Here is a 20,655-nt window from a genome sequence, read left to right as displayed (position 1 = left end):
TCGTCTACATCACCCAATATCCGTACTATTTCGAGTCTGATATGAGTCTTAGAAGAATCACTAGTTAGAAAAGTATCTCTTTCAACCAATACTTTTTTTTGGGTATGTTGGCATTATAGTATATTTTGGAAACTTAATTAGTGTTTTAGTACAAACACTATATATAATTGGCAAAATAGGGGAGAGAGTGTTTGTGTGTGAGTGTGTGTGTGAGATAGGAGAGTTATGTAGGACCTATTTGTGAGATTGAAAAATTGTGATAATTATTTAAATAATTGTTAATATAATTTTTTTTAGAAAACTTTTCAGATACATATATTTTTCTTTATAATTTGATATGTATTTTGTTTAATAATTTTTAAATATATTATATACATCTTTTGTACCCGTACACTTTATTAAGTGTACGAGTGTCTATAAACATTACTAAGTGTCTATACACATTATTAAATGTACGAATGTCTGTACACCTTATTAAATGTACAGATATCTGCAAGTGTACAGATGTCTCTACACATTATTAAGTGTATAGATGTAATGTGTATACTTTTAGTAATGCGTAGAGACATCTATACACTTAATAAGATGTGCAGATGTATGTACATTTAATAATGTGTACATACATCTGTACACTTAATAATGTGTACGGATACAAAATTTGTAATAAATATTTAACATTATCAAATAAAATCATCAAACAAAATATATATCAAATTATAAATATAAAAATATAGATTTTTATATATCTGAATTTTTTAAAAAAAAAATCATATTACCAAAATATTTGAATAAATAGATATGATGGGGTGTGATGACAAAAGAAAAAAAAAATACATTTTCCTTATTTCTCTCTCTCACACACTCACACTATCTCATTTCTCTTTCTCTCTCACAATTTTATCTCACAAACATTCTATCTCACAAGTGGGACCCTGACTATTTCTCCAATTATGAATAGTACATGTACTATATTTCTAATTAAGTTTGGAAAATGTACTAAAATGCCAATAATCTCTATATTTAAAAGGTCTCTGAATTTTTTGTTGGTTAACTTTTTTAATAATAAATTTTGGTGTCGGTATCTCCCCTACGAGAACAAGAAATTCCAAATTTCTTCATCATCCTGGTTATCAGATAGGTTTGCTCTTTTTCTTTTCTCCTTTCTGTTATTGTCTACTAGCGAGATCTGCTTTCTTAGATCACAATTTAAATCATTAACTAAGCAAAATCCTCAATCGCATATCTTATTGGCTTTCTTGAAAATGTCCACCAGAATTCATACTTTCTCTTTGTTTTCACATGCAGTGTCAACAAGTAATGTAGAAGAGTGAGTGAGAATTTATGTTTCTCAATCCGCATAATGGTTTTGAATTGAGACTATGTCGGTCGGTGTCCGTTTTCTACTTCTTATTCTTATATTTATTCATTCTTTGACTAATTTTACGTAGGATATGATAAGCCCAAACGAAAACGGGTCAGCAGAACATGTATGTTCTACACATGTGATGTTGAGGTGGTGAGCTTTCTATTATGGTGATCTTGTGTAAACAATGTTATTTATCCCATAGCATAAAGAGTTGTAAAAGTTGAGAACACGGACAATTGGGTTTGGTTTATGAAGTTGCTGAAAACTGATCTTGGATTAAATGATGGTGACGACTTTATTATGGTCGCTATTAGGCAAACAGTAACTTATTATTCTCTCTTGGCATGTAAGATGTTGATTGTTCTTTTGATTATGTTAACTTTAAATGATTATTCTTATGTTTTAGGGATTGATCAAGTCTGTTCATCTGGAGTTACCAAAGATGGAACATCGAGTGTGCGTACAACACATTTACGGGAACTTGAAGAAGCATCATGGAAATAAAACCCGTATGAAGCCACTAATGTGGGATTTGGCATGGTCTTACAATGAGAAAGATTATAAGCGGCACTTGAAGAGGATCTTCTGTTATGATACTGGTGTATACAATGATGTCATGAGGACAAATCCAAAAAGTTGGTGCAAGATCTTCCACAAGATTGGCAGTTATTGTGAAGATGTTGATAATAACCCCACAGAGTCTTTTAATAGTTCCATTAACAAGGCAAGGGAGAAACAATTTATTGTTATGCTAGAGACAATCAGACAACTTGTGATGGTGAGGATTGCCAAAAGGTCTGCATTATTTCATTCTCACACAGGTAATTTCCTTTGTTTTTTAGTATTATAAATGGTGATGCTTGTTTCTGGTTTTAAACGATAATGATTGCTTATGGTTGTTTGCACGGATATGTACTCCATATGTTGCATTCTTTCTAGCTAAAGAGCATAAGTGTGCATCTGAGTCGAAGGTGTTTTCAAGCACAAATGGAGCATATGAAGTAACGCATGGTTTAGATAAACAAAAAGTCTGCCTTAAAAAGATGGTTTATACCGCATGAAGTGGCAGATATGTGGCATCCCATGTGAACATGCCTATGCAGTCATCCTTGACAAAACACTTGTAGCTGAGAACTATGTCTGTGAATGGTTCCGGACAGCTATGTGGAGAAGAAACTACACCAAAGGCCTAGTTCCACAGAGAGGTCCAAGGTTTTGGCATGAGACAAATGCTCCTAATGTGTGTTTACCAGATGAAGATAAGATCAAGATAAAGATCAAGATAATAAGATAAAGCCTGAAAAAAACAGGAAGAAGGGTGCCAATGAGTCGCCAACTAAGAAGAAACCAAAGGAGAAGAAAAGAATCATGCATTATGGCATTTGTGGAGAAGTGAATCATAATTCTAGGTTTCACAAGAATGAATTTGCCAAGGTGAATGTATTTTCCTTTCCATGGTTTCAGTTTATGGAGTTTGTTTTGGTTTACTACTGTTACAATGTTTTAAATTTGTTTTGCAGCCAAGTCAACCGGAACCAAGTCAAGGTTCAATCACTCAAGCTTAATTAAGTAGCTAAGTAGAAATAGGGTTCTAATTTGTGGTTGCATTGAATGTATTTTTGTCCACATAGACTTGTATATCCCTATGTCTTTTGTCTTTTGTCAAAACTTGCTATGTCTTTTGGTGAATGTTTCATAAATGGTTTTAAGATTTCATGAATGAGTATAAATTCTTAACTTTAACTTCTCATTACTGCTAAATAACACACAATACTGTCTTAATAGCTGGCCAACATAAATAAAACTGAAACACACACATAGCAACAACAAACTAACAACAACACTCATTCTCTCCTTTAACCTAGTAGCTTAATGAGACCAATCATGATCATACATAAGAATACTAAGATAAGCATCATTTTCTTATTGCTTGCTTTGACTTCAGACAAAGCATCTTCAACCTTCTCAAATATCTCCTCCTCCATCTTCTCAAACTCAAACATCTCTGTTCTGATCTATTTCAGCTGCTTCTTAAGTTCAACATTTTTTGCATTTAATGTATCTATCTCATTGACAGAAGCCTCATCAACCCATTTGAATGTGTTTCCATCGTTCCTAAGCTACAACAACCCCAATGTTACACACGAAATCAGAATAACAAAGCAAAAAAAAACCAGTTACCTTATTAGCTACTGCAAATCCACACCGATAATATCTCCGGTAAAGATTGAAATCAGACTTCAATATCAATGCCATGATTCCTTCCCCTCACCAACATCTCTTTGGCACACTGATAATCCTTTCTCTTGCACGGAAACTTGATTCGGTGGAATTGGTTGATACATTACTCATTGTGATACTCGAACTCGTAAATGAAAGAATAAGCAAATTCAAGAAGAAAAAGCAAACTCAAGAAAAAGAATCGATTATGAACCATGAAAATCAATTTTAGGTTTTATTTGGGAAGTCTGGGTTTTATGATAAACAGGATGGGTTGGTGCAAGAATTTGGTTCAAAAATTAGTTTATTTTTGAAATATATCTGGTTTGGTCTCTAGTTTAAACATTAAACCGTTGTAATCTAGAATCAGAGAGATAGATTTTGAACTTTCGATTTGGGGATATTAGTTTAGAATTATTTTTTAAGGATATATAAACCAAAAATAAAAAACGGGCTCTATCTAATTCGATATTATAGTTCTTCTGGAAAAATGGACCGTATGTCCGTTTGATATGTGGTCGTCTGTAAGTTGTATGGGATTGACACCGTCACACCGACATGTCATGTTTGGATTGATTCGTATATGACAAACGGTATTTACCTTCTACAGTTCTACCACACACATATATGTATGACAGTATGAGAAACCAAAATTGACCAATATACGTAATATATGCTTTGTACCAATGTCTAAACTGAATTTGATAGTACTACGTATCACGTATTGATCGATGCTATAAAAATGGTATTTATATTGATAAGTAGTTTTGAGATCACACCGCTTCAAGTCACAACGTGTGTTGGTGCCTTGGTGGCAACTGTTCACCGTCGTTGTTAACGATACACCTTTTCATCATACACATAGAATATTGTATGGTTGTGACAATTGTGTAATTTCATTAGAACAAGGACTAAAATGTCTTAGAAATAATGAAAACTATTCGTTAAACCAAAGTTTTTTAAAAAAACTATCCTTTAATTCTAACGAATATTAAACTTAAAAATTAAACTATTTCTTCAAACCAATTTTCTGAATAATAAAGTACAATTAGAAAGATATAACGATTTTGAATATATATATATATATATATATATATATATATATATATATATATGTAACATGATGAGTTACACAGATCCTGGGTGGGACTTTCGTTGTTCCAATAGTATAGTATCACATGATGCAATAATTCAAACTTTATGTCTATTTTTGCTTGTATAAGATCGAGATATCGCAAAAACCTTTTGCTTTTCTTCATTTAGACTATTTTAAAAATATGGACGGTTTGGAATTGTTCCTTGTTAGGATTCAATTTTATCGTGTCCGGTACAAAAATTTATAAAGTAATATGTTTATTTAGCTAGCCTCTATATATTATATTTACAGTAATGGATAACAACCGATAGTGGATTGATGTTTTATTGTTTTGGTCTTTTCATATTACTATTTGAAACTTGTAACGTCCATTTAAATTTGGTCCATTTCGTTTGGTCTTATCTTAAAAAATGAGAAGGGTTACTCCGAGAAGAACATCGATTCGATTTGCAGCGTTGGAAGGTCAACAAAGAAATGCAATATAAAACGTGGTTTATATTGGAGACAAAGGTACATCTTTGCCTTCTTTCATATATGTCCTCGCAGACTTTTATTCTTACTAGTTTGTTCTGTTTCAATCGTGGTAGGTATCGGTTTCATTAAGAGTGTGTTTTCGATAACCTCAACGCCATATATGATACATTTTCAGTAATAGTTACCAAATTCGCTTCAATGAGGCACCATGCAGCCACTGCAGCCTTGGCTACATTGATCCTGAGTGGGTGGTTGAGGAACATCCTTTTCTAGTTGATATACAAAGGATATACGGTTTTGGTGCTGCTCTTCCGACCACAACCAATATCTTATCTTTGAAGAGTGACAAAGTAAAGTCAGTGAAAGAACAGCTTTACAACGTTCATCCTGAGGTTCTGTTGTTTCTTTCAAAGATAAAGCTCCTCTCAATCAAAGAACACTGCCAAGATCTTAAACTTCGCACTGTGAACTCAATCAGGATGTTAGCGAGACTAATTTTGTGACGAGGAAGTGGATTGATGCTGAATCATACACAAAACAGCTCTCAGCTTGTGGAAAACAATACTGTTTCTACATGTGGAGGCAAAAGTTTCCGGTGAAACATGAGAACCGTGTAAGAAGGAGCGAAGTTGAGCGTCCAGGAAGCAACTCTCCTGGTATCTATGCGTTTCTTCCCACCGAGATGGTAATAAACTTTCCTTTCATCATTCAAGCTGATTTTATTCTAGCATCTTCTAGAAATAAATGGAACCAAAGGATTCTCAACTGTGTCCCGTCTGGTTTTGTGAATGGATTCAACTACTTGGTGAAAAAGATCGATGCTTTTAGGTTCTTGCCTGTTGAGCAATCTAATTACGTGATGTTGAATTATGTCCGGCAAGGGTTTCGGTAGAGCGAAATGTGTCTACCAGACTCTGAGAATTCAACTTCTTCGATTTCGTTCGTATCACTAAAGTCATCTTCTCTTCTCTTCGGTTTGGTTTTTGGTTATATTGCCCCAAAAATATTAATTCCTAGAAGAACATAGTTTAATCTATCTCTTTGAAGACATGTTTATCTTCCTTGTAGTCTCGTTTGGTTTTGTAATATGTCTCCAATTTGACATTCAAAAAGAAAATATGTCTCCAATTTCCTTGATCAAAAGAATGATTCAGAGTTACTAAAAAAAAGAAATCAGACTTTGTGCTTTATATATAGTGGTTACCTCAACCTAATCTTTATTATTATGTCAAAAAAGAACTTATTCTCTACTAGTAACGAAAACGTAGTAACAATATGCATACAAAATAGTAATTTATTAAAACCCGAAGATAAATGCTTTTCGCTTTGTCTTAATTTTGTTTTTAACGTCGTCTTTATATAGTTTTTTTTCTTCTTCTTGGGGTCAAATGTCTTCTTTTATACATGTATGCCCGTTATCTTCTTCTTCTTCCCATTTATTAATTCTTTGACTAATTTTATTTGAGATATCACAAGTCCAAAGGAAAACGGGTAAGCCTACATGTATGTTGTCTACACGTGTGATTTTTTTTTTTGGTAAGCCATAGGGGACTAAGATCCCCTACACGTATATGTTGTCTACAAGTGTGATGTTGAGCTGGTGAGTTTTCTATTCCGGTGATTGGGTGTACTCACTGTCGAACCAACACGAAGGCAAAAACAAAAAATGGCCGACCAAAAAAGAAAAGTAAGAACTATAGAAAGCGAGCGAAAAAGGAAAAAAAAAGAAAAAAAAAAAATGCGAATATCTAGCCAAGCATAAAGGTAAACTTAGATGCTTCTATCCGTTTAATATAAGTGAGTATTAATGTGAGTTATATATGGTTATGTTAAATCTGCTACAAAACCTTCGTTTGCATCCATAATATACAAAAAGAAGAAAAAAAATCCATTATCTAGGATCAAAATCCCAAAAATGGGGTAAATTAAAACATTAAGCCCCTAATCATTGATCAACCACAAGATCAAAACAATTATAATCACAAAAATTATATTTATATTGATAGTCCACAACACCAAGCCCATAACAAAAGTATTTTGGATTCAGGCCTAAACATGATAAGCTCATTACCAAAACAGAGTCCAGCAGCACAACAAACATGTCTTTCTCTCCAACATAACGACAAAGTGAAAAAGCAGAGGAAAGTGACGACGAAGGTGACAAAAACACTAGCTGGACAAGGAGGCGAAGTAGTACTATCATGTCGTTATGATCCTTTCTTATCATTAGAGGAGATGTAAATGTTCAACACTTGTCATGAGATTAGGAAGATGGTCAAAGAACCTATAATGTTCCTCAAGGTTGTATAAATAAGAGCTCACTGTGTAATTGTAAAGCTAAAGAAATAATACAGTAAAGTTTCAGTCCTCAAAACCCTTCTCTGTTTTATTCTCATGGTAACAGAGCTAACGTGGATATCTTTTGTGCTTCGCAACTTGGGAATCGTTCAAACTAAGCCAGCAATTCTCCGATGTGACAACCTCTCGGCTGTTTATCTCTCTGCAAATCCGGTCTTTCACAATCGATCAAAACATATTGAAGTCGACTATCACTATATTCGTGAGAGAGCTGCCCTTGGTCTTCTTGAAGTTAAACATGTTCCAGAAGCACTACAACTTGTAGACATCTTTACAAAGTCTCTTCCTCGGCAAGCCTTCCAACAGCTTCATTACAAACTGAATGTTGCGATGCCTCCCACCATCAGTTTGCGTGGGGATGATAGTCCACAACACCAAGCCCAGGACAAAAGTGTTTTGGACTCAGACCTAAACATGATAAGCCCATTACCAAAATAGAGTCCAGCAACACAACAAACATTCCTCTCTCTGCAACATAACACAAAGTGGAAAAGCAGAGGAAGGTGATGACGAAGGTGACAAAAACACCAACTGGACAAGAAGGCGAAATAGTACTATCATGCCGTTATGATCCTCGCTTATCATTAGAGGAGGTGTAGATGTTCAAAACTTGTCATAAGATTAGGAAGGTGGTCAAAAAACCTAGAATATTTTTCAAGGTTGTATAAATAAAAGCTCACTCTGTAATTGTAAAGGTAAGGAAATAATACAGTAAAGTTTCAGTCCTCAAAATCCTTCTCTGTTTTATTCTCTATATTACGTATTAAGTATAATTTTTTTTTTTTTGAATAAAATGTAAAATTTATTTCAAAAAAAATAGGTTTTATAACAAGTGCATCATAAAGTTAATATTTGTGGATAAGAAATTATATTGAAACTTATATTGGTCAATTTGGGTAACGTCTTTACCCTTTACCCAATTTGATAGTACTACGTACGAATCGATGATAAGAACATATCTTATATTAATAAGTAGTTTTGAGATCACACCGCTTCACATTACACCGCTGTAGATTGGAACTGTTCACCGTCGTTGCTAACGATGCGTAGTACGATATACACACGTTTCATATCAGTATATCATACACATAAAATGGCGTAAACTTATCTTTTTATTTCATTAGAATAAGGACTAAAATGTCTTAGGAAATAGTGAAAACAAGTCGTTCAACCAAATTCCCTAAATTAACTATCCTTTAGATTAATCTATCTAAACTACGAACGTACCTTTCTAACCAATTTGAAACTTAAAAGTTAAACAACCTTTCTAACCAATATTCCGAATAATAAAGTATAATTAGAAAGATATAAAGAAAAATTATAAAGATTTTGGATGTACGTAATTAACATGATAATGAGTTACAGATCCTGGGTGGGGACTTTCGTTGTTCCAATAGTATCACATGATGCAATAATTCAAACTTTATGCCTATTTTTGTTTGTAAGAAATAGAGATACCGCAAAAAGCTTTTGTTTTTCTTCATTAAGACTATTTTTAAAAATATGGACGGTTTGGAATTGTTCCTTGTTAGGATTCAATTCTATCGTGTTTGGTACAAAAATTTATAAAGTAATATGTTTATTGAGCCAATATATTACAATTACAGTAATGGATAACAACCGATAGTGGATTGATGTTTTCTTGTTTTGGTCGTTTCATATTACTATTTGAAACTTGTAACGTTCATTTGAATTTAGACCGTTTGGTTTAGTTTGATTGTTGTAGTTTCTTTTCTCCTTTTCTTTTGGTGTGCCAAATCAAATATTTTGGTTTCACTTTCTTTTCACTAAAAATGTGCATATTATGTTTATACCCATGTGATAACACATCGAATACATTAGTTGTTGCATAGAATAAATTCATCAACTGATGATGATCACTATCGTAACCAATTTGAAATAAAAGCATTAGTTCATTTTCTATGATATATCTATTAGTAATCCAACAAAATCGAAGTTAGTTTTCTCACAACAAACAAATTATGTATTTCAAGGAACAATTATTATAGACACGTTGAATGATTGTCACATTGTTGGGAATTGCCTATCCACCTATTGGTGCGCATTTTGTTTTAAATTAATTAAATTTCCCTAAAGAATTTAGAAAAAAACAAAAAAAGGCACACGTAGAGTCTTTTTGATTACAGTTTAGGCTTTTAAAATAGCTTAGGAAAAAGTCAAGCTTGATGTAAACATGATGTATGTTATATAACGTGTGTCCAAAAGATGTAACCATCCTATATTCTTAAGTTATGTATGAAACATCGGTCTCATGCCGTACGTGATACAAATCCTACTTATTTTGTTATGTAAAACGTATTAAATTGGTCAATTGAAATCTATAAGTGTATAAATGAAAGTTATCTATATACAGTAATAATTAAGCTATCATATCTAATCTAAAGAACTGTGATAACATAAGAGAAACTTTTGATTATCATCAATTTTAGCATACTCTATATACATCATTACATTTGCTATAAGAAATTAGGTCCACACATATCTTCTTATCATATAAAACCAACACTACTATTATACAGTTGATATTTTTTCTACATGGTTAAAATTATATCGTAAATCTTTAAAGAATGTTCGGTAAATGGTAATTAGTCTTTAGTTGTTATATATACAAGTTAACTATACTTTAGTTGCTAATCTTTATATACTTTCGAGAATATTGTATCTTTTTGAATTAATATTATAAAAAGTAGTTGGAGCCGATGGATTGACCATTAAATGTGTGTGACACTTTGTCAAGTAATCACCCTAGAGAAGAAAGCTTTATACACGAGATTTGTTTTGTTTCCAATTCCCATTTCAGCAGTATTATTAAGCCTCGAATATATATTTGTATACTAGAAGACAATTAATATAGGGTCAAAATTTCATTACTACATAGATAGGTAGAGTAAGTAGAATAATAATAATTTGCCAAACGAACATTAATGACCAAAGCACATCACTCAAGCATTAGATACGCATTGATGCATGAACAGACTAGAGTGGACACGTTCATGAGGTTTACGTACCATCTTTTGACCTGAGTTTAGACCGAATCATCCGGAAACCAAACCGGGCAAAGTAAATTCTATACATACGTTCGTTCTCTATAAATAGAGGAGTCCATTCCATTCCACGACTTAAAAATCTCACTTGTCGATAAAAAACCTAGTTAGATATTTCTACTCTAAAAACTCACTAGTGTTCTGTTCACATATCAAAACCATGAATGCTGACGTGATATTTAACAACTAAATACTATTCCATTTTTAATACTTTCCTGCCAGTTAGTATGTCTGTTTAAAAATCTAGTGACTAAAATCATCGAAGTGTTTAGATTGATACTATATGCTAATTAAAAAAATTCCATCGTACGTTTGTTAACATTTTTTTCGTTGATAAAATTTTGTGATTAAATGCATTTGTTTGATTTTCATTTGTTGATCGGCTTGCGCATATTAGTTTTCAAGTTAAATGTTTCATTTGTTACAAACGTATTAGTGCCTCGCGAAGAATACGATTGAAAAAGAACATTTTTTTTCTAATATTTTTAAATATGGACAGTAGAAACAATTATTGAGATCGCATTAGAAATTTCCGGACCCTGCTTCCTCAATTTATATTGTCAAATTCTCAATTACTAAACCATTATGAATATATTTTTATAATAATTTACTATTATTCTTAACTGAAAGACTAGGTTAGTACGTAAATTAGTATTTTAGCATAGCTTTCCTAGCAACAGCGCTATCTGATCTTGGAAAAAACATCCCTTTCACCATGTAATTGTCTCAGCACAACTAATTTTTCATTTTAGTAAATATAATTGATCTAGTTGTTGGTGTACCTTACTCATCACAAAGCATAGATATTTGTTTTCTCGATATATATATTTTTTTTAAAACTTAGGTAAACTGCGCCGATCGGGAAGCATAGATGTTGCGATTTTTATCGTCCATAGATTTCATAAAAGATCGTTAGCAATATAGTATCGGAATCCAAAATTCGAAATGGTCATAGTCGCATGCTTACTTTATTTTATATAAAAGTTACAAAAATCATTGGGTTTGTGTACCTTCTCACAACACCTGTAAAGTTATTTCCCTTTTGCCTCAGAATTTTGTTTATATAGCATTTGATACTATAAATTATTTAGTTTCAATGTAATATATTCGTTGGAGTTGAAGATCCTTTAACAAAAAAAAAGTAATATATTCTTTGAAATCATATATAACGTTCGTTTACAGAAGAAAATTAATGAAACTATTATTCTGCTTAATAATCGCAAACAAATGAGATGCCTCATAAAAACGAAATGAAGAGAAAGATCATATACACATATGAAATCCATGAAAACTAGAAAATTTGTTTACCTTTTCCAACATATAAATATGATATATACATAATAACAACACAAATTCAGTAGTCGTCCAAAAAGATCAAAAAGGAGAAGAAAATAAATCTTACGTGATTTGTTTTTCTATCAGATCACTCGCTTACACTAACGTGGATAACTTTTTGTATTTTTTTTTTTAAAGTTAAAGATGGCCGTGAATAAGATTATGACACGTAACTTACATACAATGCACATGCATGTAATATATACATGTACATACACACGTATACTATATAGGGTAGGCATATTAGTTATAATCATGGCTCCAAAAACAATAAGCCAAACGAGAAAGTGTTGAAAGATATGTAGATAAATGTCATGATTGTTTCCCCAAAATGGAAAAACAAAAATTCAAGGTCGTTTTCATTTCAATTCCTTTACTTCTTGAGTTTCGCTTCGTCATCAATACACACATATATACTTATATGTAAAATTATACAAATGAGTACCTATATTAATATACCAACATCTCATCTTGTATCTATAAATATATGCAAAAACCATTCATACATATTTGACATACCAAATTACATATCTCTCTCTATCTCTCTCTCTTGCTCTCTTTCTTCTTGTTCTTGTTCAGATTTTGCGTCTGAAGTGAAATGGTTAACGCGACAGTTGCGAGAAACATTGCCGGCATTTGTGGTACGTACATAAGTTTTGTATGTGTACAAATATTTTGAAGAATCTCTGACCTTTCTCTTTTTTACTAACACTTGTAATTTTATTTGTTTATTGTCGCAGGAAATGTCATCTCCTTGTTCTTGTTCTTATCTCCCATGTAATTATTAATCTCTATATCTAGCTTTGATCTTATTCTTTTGGGCTAACAACTTAGATCTCTTAAATTAATGTTTATGAGTAAATATATATTATATTTTATGCAGACCTACGTTCATAACGATATACAAGAAGAAGAAGGTGGAGGAGTACAAAGCTGACCCATACTTAGCCACGGTGCTAAATTGCGCACTATGGGTCTTTTATGGCTTACCAGTGGTTCATCCAGATAGTCTCCTTGTGATCACCATTAATGCCACTGGCCTTGCAATAGAGCTTTTCTATCTCGCTATGTTCTTTTACTTTTCTCCAACTACTCGCAAGGTACGATACCTAACATCTCTGATTATACGTACCTAATTATTATAATACTTAATTTTGTTTTGTACAATATACTTAATTAAATTTTACAAAGAGATATTCAATTTTTGTCTTTTTTTATTGTGGAAAAAAATGAAAGCTAGAATACCGTAGTAATAAGAAGTGGGAGACAATGATTGATTCTGTTTTAGGATAGTGATAGGCAAAACCAAAGGTTTATACAGTTTTATTTATGAAATGATTTAATTAAAATTGTGATTCTGGGTGCAGGTGAAAGTGGGGCTATGGTTAATAGGAGAGATGGTGTTTGTAGGAATAGTAGCCACATGCACATTGCTATTGTTCCACACACATAACCAGAGATCTTCTTTTGTTGGAATCCTTTGTGTCATATTTGTTAGCCTCATGTATATTGCTCCTCTCACCATCATGGTAATATTTATTTATAAGTATCCACTTCTCAAATGTTTTGTATGTGTCCTTCACTTTTTATTAAAATAAAAAAAAACAAACATGATATTTTTGAGTGAAACAGAGTAAGGTGATCAAGACAAAAAGTGTGAAGTACATGCCATTCTCTCTCTCACTTGCCAACTTCCTCAACGGTGTCGTTTGGGTTATATATGCACTTATTAAATTTGACCTTTTCATTTTGGTAAGTTTATTAAAGTTATATAATTATTCATCATCTTCTTTTTTTTATGTACTAGTTTCACTTCATTTTCTTTTTTCTTTCATAGATTGGAAATGGACTTGGAACAATATCAGGTTTAGTACAACTGATACTCTATGCTTGCTATTACAAGACAACACCAAAAGACGATGAAGAAGAAGACGAGGAGAATCTTTCTAAGGCTAACTCTCAGTTACAACTTAGTGGAAACCATGGACAAGCTAAACGAGTTGCAGCTTGATTATATATTTTGGATAATAAAATATGAAATTAGTTTTATGTCCTTATTTTTTTTTTCTATTTTAAAGTTTTTGGGTGATTAAACTATAAGTAATCTTATTTTTGTGAGTTTTTTTTTTCTTGCTGTGTAAAAAATCAAACTCTTTCTCGTCTATGAAAGATAACTATAATGTGCGACAATATAAATCTATGTTAAACTATATGTATGAGTGGATTTTTATTTTAGGTTGAGAAATGTTTGCTGAGTTAATATGGGGCAGTAAAAATGAACTCTAATTGCTGAAGTAGTCGAACTGAATTAAACACCTTCATCAGTAGATGCAAACCGTAGTACACACAAAAGCACAACGATTCAGAGTCTAAAGATCACAAAATTCACATATTTTTGGCGAAATTCGGCATTTTTTTGCCTTTTGCTAGCATATATAGCCGTTGCTGCGTAAGAAGAAACCAGCAGAGATTAAGAACCAACCATCTCAGAACCATCAAGAAGAGCTGAAGAGCATAGACTTGAACACTTCACGTCGTATAGTTATTTTGCCGACAATATCGTGTTGTTGTTGTACATGTTAACAGTTCGAAGAGCTTGTGGAATTGTGTCAACTGTTTCTGCCGACGTTGTTGACGTGATGCTGATATGAAGAGCTAGCGGCTGGTTAAAGACATCTTTGAAACCAGCTTGAAGTTGAGAAAACAATGCCCTTCATAAGATGAAAGAAAAAAGAAATCAAGTGCTTCATCCATAACAAGTATTTTTAGATCTTTTATTTGATTATTTTTTTGTTTTGTATTTTTTTGAAATAATATTTAGTTTTACTTGTTTGGAATCAATATTATAACGAGGAATTCCTCAAATACCATGTCATAAGTCTTATGGTCCTGCACTGCACTATGATAATTGTGGAAATCGCTCCTCTCCATCTTGCATAGTTTCTAGAAGATCCGAAAAATAATCTCCGTAATTGAACTAAATTGTTCTTCTCAAATCATTGCTCCATCTTTGCCTCTTCACTTCACGGAGTCGCTTGCAACAACTGCAAAGTTTATAAACTCTCATTAATAAACCTATCTCTCCATGGCTCAATCTCTCCGTACCTCTCTGATTGCACACAACCAAACGAAAAATATAGAAAATAAATCACAATACATATTAGAAGATAATGACCAATATGGTAATCCAAAGCCTCTAGCAATGATGTTACCATATAAAACGAGCACCATACCACCAAAGACAAAATTCCCAAGGTCATCGACCAATCCCATGAATGTACTGAAGAGAGTACTCAATTCTCTTATCACCTGAAATCTCCACACCACCAACACATAAAACATATTTGATGTTTTTGCATTTCACAACACCAAAAAAACAAACTTTTAAAACCAGAAACAAACGGGTTAGAAGACAAAACTCAATCTACTAATTTCATCCAATTGCTAAGAAGACAAAGGAATTAGTGAATCGGGTAAAAGAAATTAGAAAAATGAGTAGTCTACACAAGCCGTATTCAATTGAATCTCTGAATTTTGCGAAGCACCAGAAGGCAATTAGCTGTTGGATCCAAACATAGCCACATAACATCGCCGAGAAACACACCAGAGCCTCAAGCAAAACCTCATCAGCAAATAAAATCAAGGCATAGGAAAGTAGATCATGCAAAGAGCAAACCCTCCCAGTCTAATAATCACGCAAGCCTGAAATCTTCAACTTGAGTATTTGAAACAACAAAAGAAACATGGCCACGAAAAACCATGTTAACGGCAAGAAAACGGCAACGGAAAAGAGGTGATACCGGACCTCATCTAGGCATAGAAGCCGACAAGATATGTCGGACTCAGACGATGATAGATATGAACCTTTTTCTCTCTGAAAAAATTGATCGATACAAACAAAAAAACAATCCACCTAGACAAAAATAAAAGCTGATCTGTATTAGTTATCAACACCAACTTGAATGTTAAAACCAGAGCCGGCCCATAGGCCAAGCCAATGAAGCATCAGCTTGCAGCCGTATATATTATATACAAAATTCGGCCCTATTTTCTTAAAAGTTTCTTTGGTCTAGTGGCGTTATCAGTGTTAGTGAAGACTTACTCATCATGTGTTCGAATGGCCTGTAGCTCATTTTCTTTCAGTTTTCGTCTTTGTTTTAGTAAATATATATATATATATATATATATTATTATTGCATACAATCACAAAAATTCAGCCCATTTTTTTTTTGATTGTGGCCCTCTAAAAGTTAGCGATGGCTCTGGTTAAAGTTGAGGTATTAACACCTGGTGAAAAATATCCAAGTTTTATTGTATTGATATGGGTTATGTAACTTCTTATATGACAATAATATCATTTCATACAAACTTTTGAATTTGATTAGGGGCCTGATTGGTAACAGACTTTTAACACTTTAAAATTATTTAAAGCATCGACAGTCATATTTTTGTCAATCACATTTTTATTGCTTTTTTTTTTCCTTCCTTGTTTTCTCAAAAATTTTAAAGCGTCAAAATCATGCTGTAAACCTAAATAATTTTAAAAACATTCTTTTTTTTCTCCTCCATTATGTTTAAAAACTCTCAAAAGTATATATATATATATTACATATTATATCTTTACAAATTAATTATTCTTATTTTCTTTTCTTTTTTTTTAAGATCCATTTCAATAATAATTTTTATTTTTTTCTTCATCATCATTAATAATGGTGTGAAAGATTTATGAAATTCATCATTAGTAAGAGAGTAACATTCAAAACAATGTATTAATAAGTGTTTAATGGATTTTTGACTGATAGTATAACTACTCAATTAAAAAAATATTTAAAACAATTAAAAATCAATCAAAAACCAATCACCAAAAACAAAAGAAAAACAGAATTTTCAAACAAAATCATATATTTGATCGACTTACATTTTAAAAATTATAATTTATCATTAATAATATTTTTTGTTATTAACTTGCTATATGGATTAAATTCTGACATAATTTATGTTTATTATAATTATATTATTAATATCTAATGACAATAATAAAAATAGCTACAGTTTTAAAAGTTGTTTGTAAACAATCAGATTTTAACAGTTAAAAGTTTTTAAAAATTTTACAGTCAAAGTATCTACAACCAAATTTTCTATAGCTAAAATTTTAAAGTTAAAGTCTTTACAACCAAAAATAAAAGCCGTTACCAATCACAGGACTTAGAACCGGAGAAACGTAAATCGAGTTTATATATTTCTTGCATTGTAGTATAAAGGAGAAATATAGCCTTTCAAAAGCAAGAAGATGAATCAAACTCAACTGAAGCCAAATAACATTCAAATGACGAAGCCCACGATGCTGCCCACCAAACTCAACATAAAGCAACGATCATATGAAGGTAAGAAGAAGGAAATCGCAGAGGAACCTTCATACCACCCAGCCGTTGCAAAAACTAAAGATATGAGCTGTCATAAGGCTCTGCAGATAGAGACAAATAATGCTTTCGACATCCTTAGTCACCTTTCAGATAATGACATGTGTTAAAATAGTTAAGTAGAAACATTGTAAACCTTAAGGGAGTATTAGTAGTGTTGATTTCAGAAGTGTAAGCTTAAAACAGGTAATGGAGACAAATATGGTTATGGATATAGAATGTCATTTTACAAATCACATATTCTCGAGCACCAATTTGTAACAATTTTATTATTTTGGCAATTATCATAAATACCACTGAAATGAGTTTTTCCAAAAATACAATTTTTAATTTTTAATTTTTAAAAATACTATTAAAATGTACTTTTCAAAATTACCACAAAATTGAACTAAAGTTTTAATACTAAAAACTAATTTTTTAAATCCTAAATACTAAATCGTACCCTAAATCTAAAATTGTCAATCCCAACCTAAAAAATATAAATTTTTGGTAAAAAAACCTTTGTGTCTGTTTTTGGAAAAAAGAAAACTGTGATATTTTTGAAAAAAAAAAATTTAAGTGTGATATTTTGAGAAATTCATCTTTTTGAAATGACGAATTTAGTATATAATATACAATAAACTATATTTATTGTTTTTCGTATATTAACAACCACTTCAATTGTAAATTGGGTGTGCTGTACTTGTTATGGTGATTTTTTCTAGGATTCTCTCAAAGCATCTGTATTGGTTTATTTTATGTCTCTTTTAAGATCCATTTTAATTGTAAGCTGGTAAAACTGTCGGTCATTATTACTCTTATTTTATTAGAATTATTATTCGAATGTAAGTAATTTGTCAAGTTACAAAATCACAAGAAGCGACTAAAATTACTTAGATTTTTTTTTTTTCTTAAAACTAGTATTATTGAATTTTTTTCTCTGATTTCATTTGTTAAAAATATTTTAAAATCAAAAACTGCATTAAGGTTACAAAAATATCTGAAAAATAGTAAATCTGATTTGCTGAATAATATTAGTGGTCTCAATAAATAAATAATTTTTTTCACCTAATAATAGTTTGATCAACGGCTTGATGTATGCTAAGTTTCCCTATTTGACGTTAGAGCAAATAAGGGAAAACGTATAAAATCGATGAAGATAAATGAAGTAAACTTGAGAGATGCGATGAGATGTTCATTTACAAATGGGCCAGCATACCAAGGTACTAGAGTAATATTCGTGGTGAAATTCATTTTATTTATATTATAATTTGGGACAATTGCAAAATTAGACCCCTAACTTGAGTTAATTGCAAGACTAGACTCCTTTTTTTCTCTCTCAAACATTTGCCACTTTCTGCCTACTAAATCTTCTGTCATTCATTGTATTCACAGAAATGTCATTATTTCTAATTTATTTGAATTTCTTGCGAAAATGTTTATTACATCCATATCCTCATATTCTTGTCTTATTTACGGTTGTACCACCGCCATCAATTTTCCAACAACCATGAACAACTAAATTTGAAGCTCTTAATGCTTCAACAACCTGATTTGTGAGCTTAAATAACACCCAATGCTATGAGAACTTCATTTTCTTCCATCTTCTCTCCATTTTAATCGAAAAAATTGAAAGTTCGTTAATCTTGTTATTTCTCGTGAACAAGGAAAATTGGCGCTGTGTTTCTTCAGTGGTGACTAAATACGACGTCCTCGGTGCTTGACATTGCGAAACCACCACCGATAAGGTTATTTTCCGGTAGATTTCGTGATTTTCTTTGTTTTTTTGTCGAACTTAGACTTCATTTGTTAGTCCAACCGTCATAATATCATGTAAAGTCTACTATGTGGTCAGTTTTGCAATTTAAAATTTATCTACTTTCGAGCCCGTAGACTAAAATTTCAGTCTCCTTAATTTCATTTGAAAACACAAAAATATGATTTAGACTGCATTATAATCTTTCCGTTAACCCCAAAAATGACCACGACAGACTGCAAACGAAGTCATCATTACTATAGACTTTGTATGTAGTCTACTTGGCAAAAGTCAAACTTGGTCAATTGCAATACTAACCACGACGAAGTTTACATTTTCTTGTTGACGGATAGATGAAGTCTACTTGTTAGACAGAAGTCTACTGTAAAGTCAATGGGTTGGTCAATTGCAAAAATAACCAGAGTAAACTATAATTGAAGTTAACAGGTGGAACTTTCCATTGAAGTTAACAAGTGGAACTTTCCATTGAAGTCTACCTATTTTTATCTATTTAATTGCAAAAATGACCAAAAAATTAACAAAGGATGACCACAGAAGAAGTCAACCGGTTCTAGTAGACTTCATCCCCTGTCTGCTTTGTTAAATTGTAATTACAAAAATAGACCACAAAAATAGACTTCATTTGAAGTTATCTTCGTATAGTCTAGTTTATATCTACCCGTTGACGTCAACATGAAGTCAGCAGATTTTGAAAACCAAATTATTGCAAATTGGTAAATAATTTTTAAGATTTTCTTGTTGTATTCTTTGATATATGTTATTTACTTGCCTCTGTATGTTTTTGACATGAATCCATATTATACATATGGAGAAATCAAGTTTTTGGTTTTCATAGACAGTTAGATTATTAAAGTAGACTAATTTACGAAGTCAAACCGTTGGAGTTATCTGTGAAGTCTGTATATTTGAAATAGTGTTTAATTGAAATTTATAAATTTTTCTTTTTGATTTTGTAGTTCAAAATGTTTTGTATCAGTTATGTACTTGCCTCTGTCTGTTATTGTCATGATAATATATTATACTTTTGGATCAATCATGTTTTTAGTTTTGTTAGGCACCTAGGTTATTGATTTAAGACTTCTACGGATAGTCAGCTATGTAATGAGTAATTGACTTGCTGCTTACTCTTTCAGGTAGATGGCGCAAATACCTGTTGTTTACGGATTATGGGCGACGAGAAATGGGTCCTGACATTTTGATATGGATGGACGCAAAGGTGGGAGAATGTTTTTTTTGCAACACGGTTGTACATACGCTGAGCTTCTTGAAACGGTTGTAGAAGATTATCTGATTGACAAAGAAACAGAGATGGTTCAGTTATCGTATCCCTTAACAGAGATGATGCTTCAACAATTGCCCCAAGACACCCCTCCTGTCTATGTCACAAATGATAGATCAGTTCAGAACTTGATAGATTTTAGTAGTAGGAATGTTGTTCGCCTTTGCGTCTCTACGCGATGCATGGATGGACAGTAAGTTAAGGGATGTGTTAATGATATAAATAACTCTTGTTCTATTGCCGATGGGGATCCAACAGATGAATTTGGTGACGATGTAGATCCAGG

General features: G+C 32.1%; 2 protein-coding genes and 1 pseudogene across 2 annotated transcripts; all 3 read left to right on the top strand.

Annotated features, from left to right (window-relative positions):
* Window positions 1-1,799: 1,799 nt before the first annotated feature.
* LOC147945531 (uncharacterized) lies at window positions 1,800-2,931 on the top strand (annotated as a pseudogene).
* A 2,392-nt stretch (window positions 2,932-5,323) lies between these two features.
* On the top strand, window positions 5,324-6,164 carry LOC147945530 (DNA-binding protein; the record flags this gene model as incomplete). Its single annotated transcript, XM_087509289.1, is given in 2 exon segments — window positions 5,324-5,665; window positions 5,668-6,164. Coding segments are annotated over 2 exon segments (723 nt in total), but the record flags the coding sequence as incomplete, so codon positions are not given.
* A 5,979-nt stretch (window positions 6,165-12,143) lies between these two features.
* LOC104780049 (bidirectional sugar transporter SWEET4) lies at window positions 12,144-14,124 on the top strand. The gene is made up of 6 exons (XM_010504505.3): window positions 12,144-12,555; window positions 12,655-12,691; window positions 12,798-13,014; window positions 13,282-13,443; window positions 13,547-13,666; window positions 13,752-14,124. The coding sequence occupies exons 1-6, from the start codon at window positions 12,513-12,515 to the stop codon at window positions 13,923-13,925; spliced, it is 753 nt and encodes a 250-aa protein (XP_010502807.1). The 5' UTR covers window positions 12,144-12,512; the 3' UTR covers window positions 13,926-14,124.
* The last annotated feature ends 6,531 nt before the right edge of the window (window positions 14,125-20,655 follow it).

The sequence above is a fragment of the Camelina sativa genome, chromosome 4 (assembly GCF_030686135.1).
Source record: "Camelina sativa cultivar CO46 ecotype springtype chromosome 4, ASM3068613v1".
Taxonomy (NCBI): Eukaryota; Viridiplantae; Streptophyta; class Magnoliopsida; order Brassicales; family Brassicaceae; genus Camelina; species Camelina sativa.
Note: the sequence above shows the minus strand (reverse complement) of the source record. Positions and strands in the feature narration are given on the sequence as shown.

What these genes read in the sequence shown, in the direction of transcription:
- LOC104780049 (XM_010504505.3), top strand. Translation starts at nt 12,513, where the DNA reads ATGGTTAACGCGACAGTTGCGAGAAACATTGCCGGCATTTGTG. An exon ending in TTCTTGTTCTTATCTCCCAT is followed by an intron (nt 12,692 to 12,797) that starts GTAATTATTAAT and finishes TATTTTATGCAG; the next exon opens with ACCTACGTTCATAACGATAT. An exon ending in TTTCTCCAACTACTCGCAAG is followed by an intron (nt 13,015 to 13,281) that starts GTACGATACCTA and finishes TTCTGGGTGCAG; the next exon opens with GTGAAAGTGGGGCTATGGTT.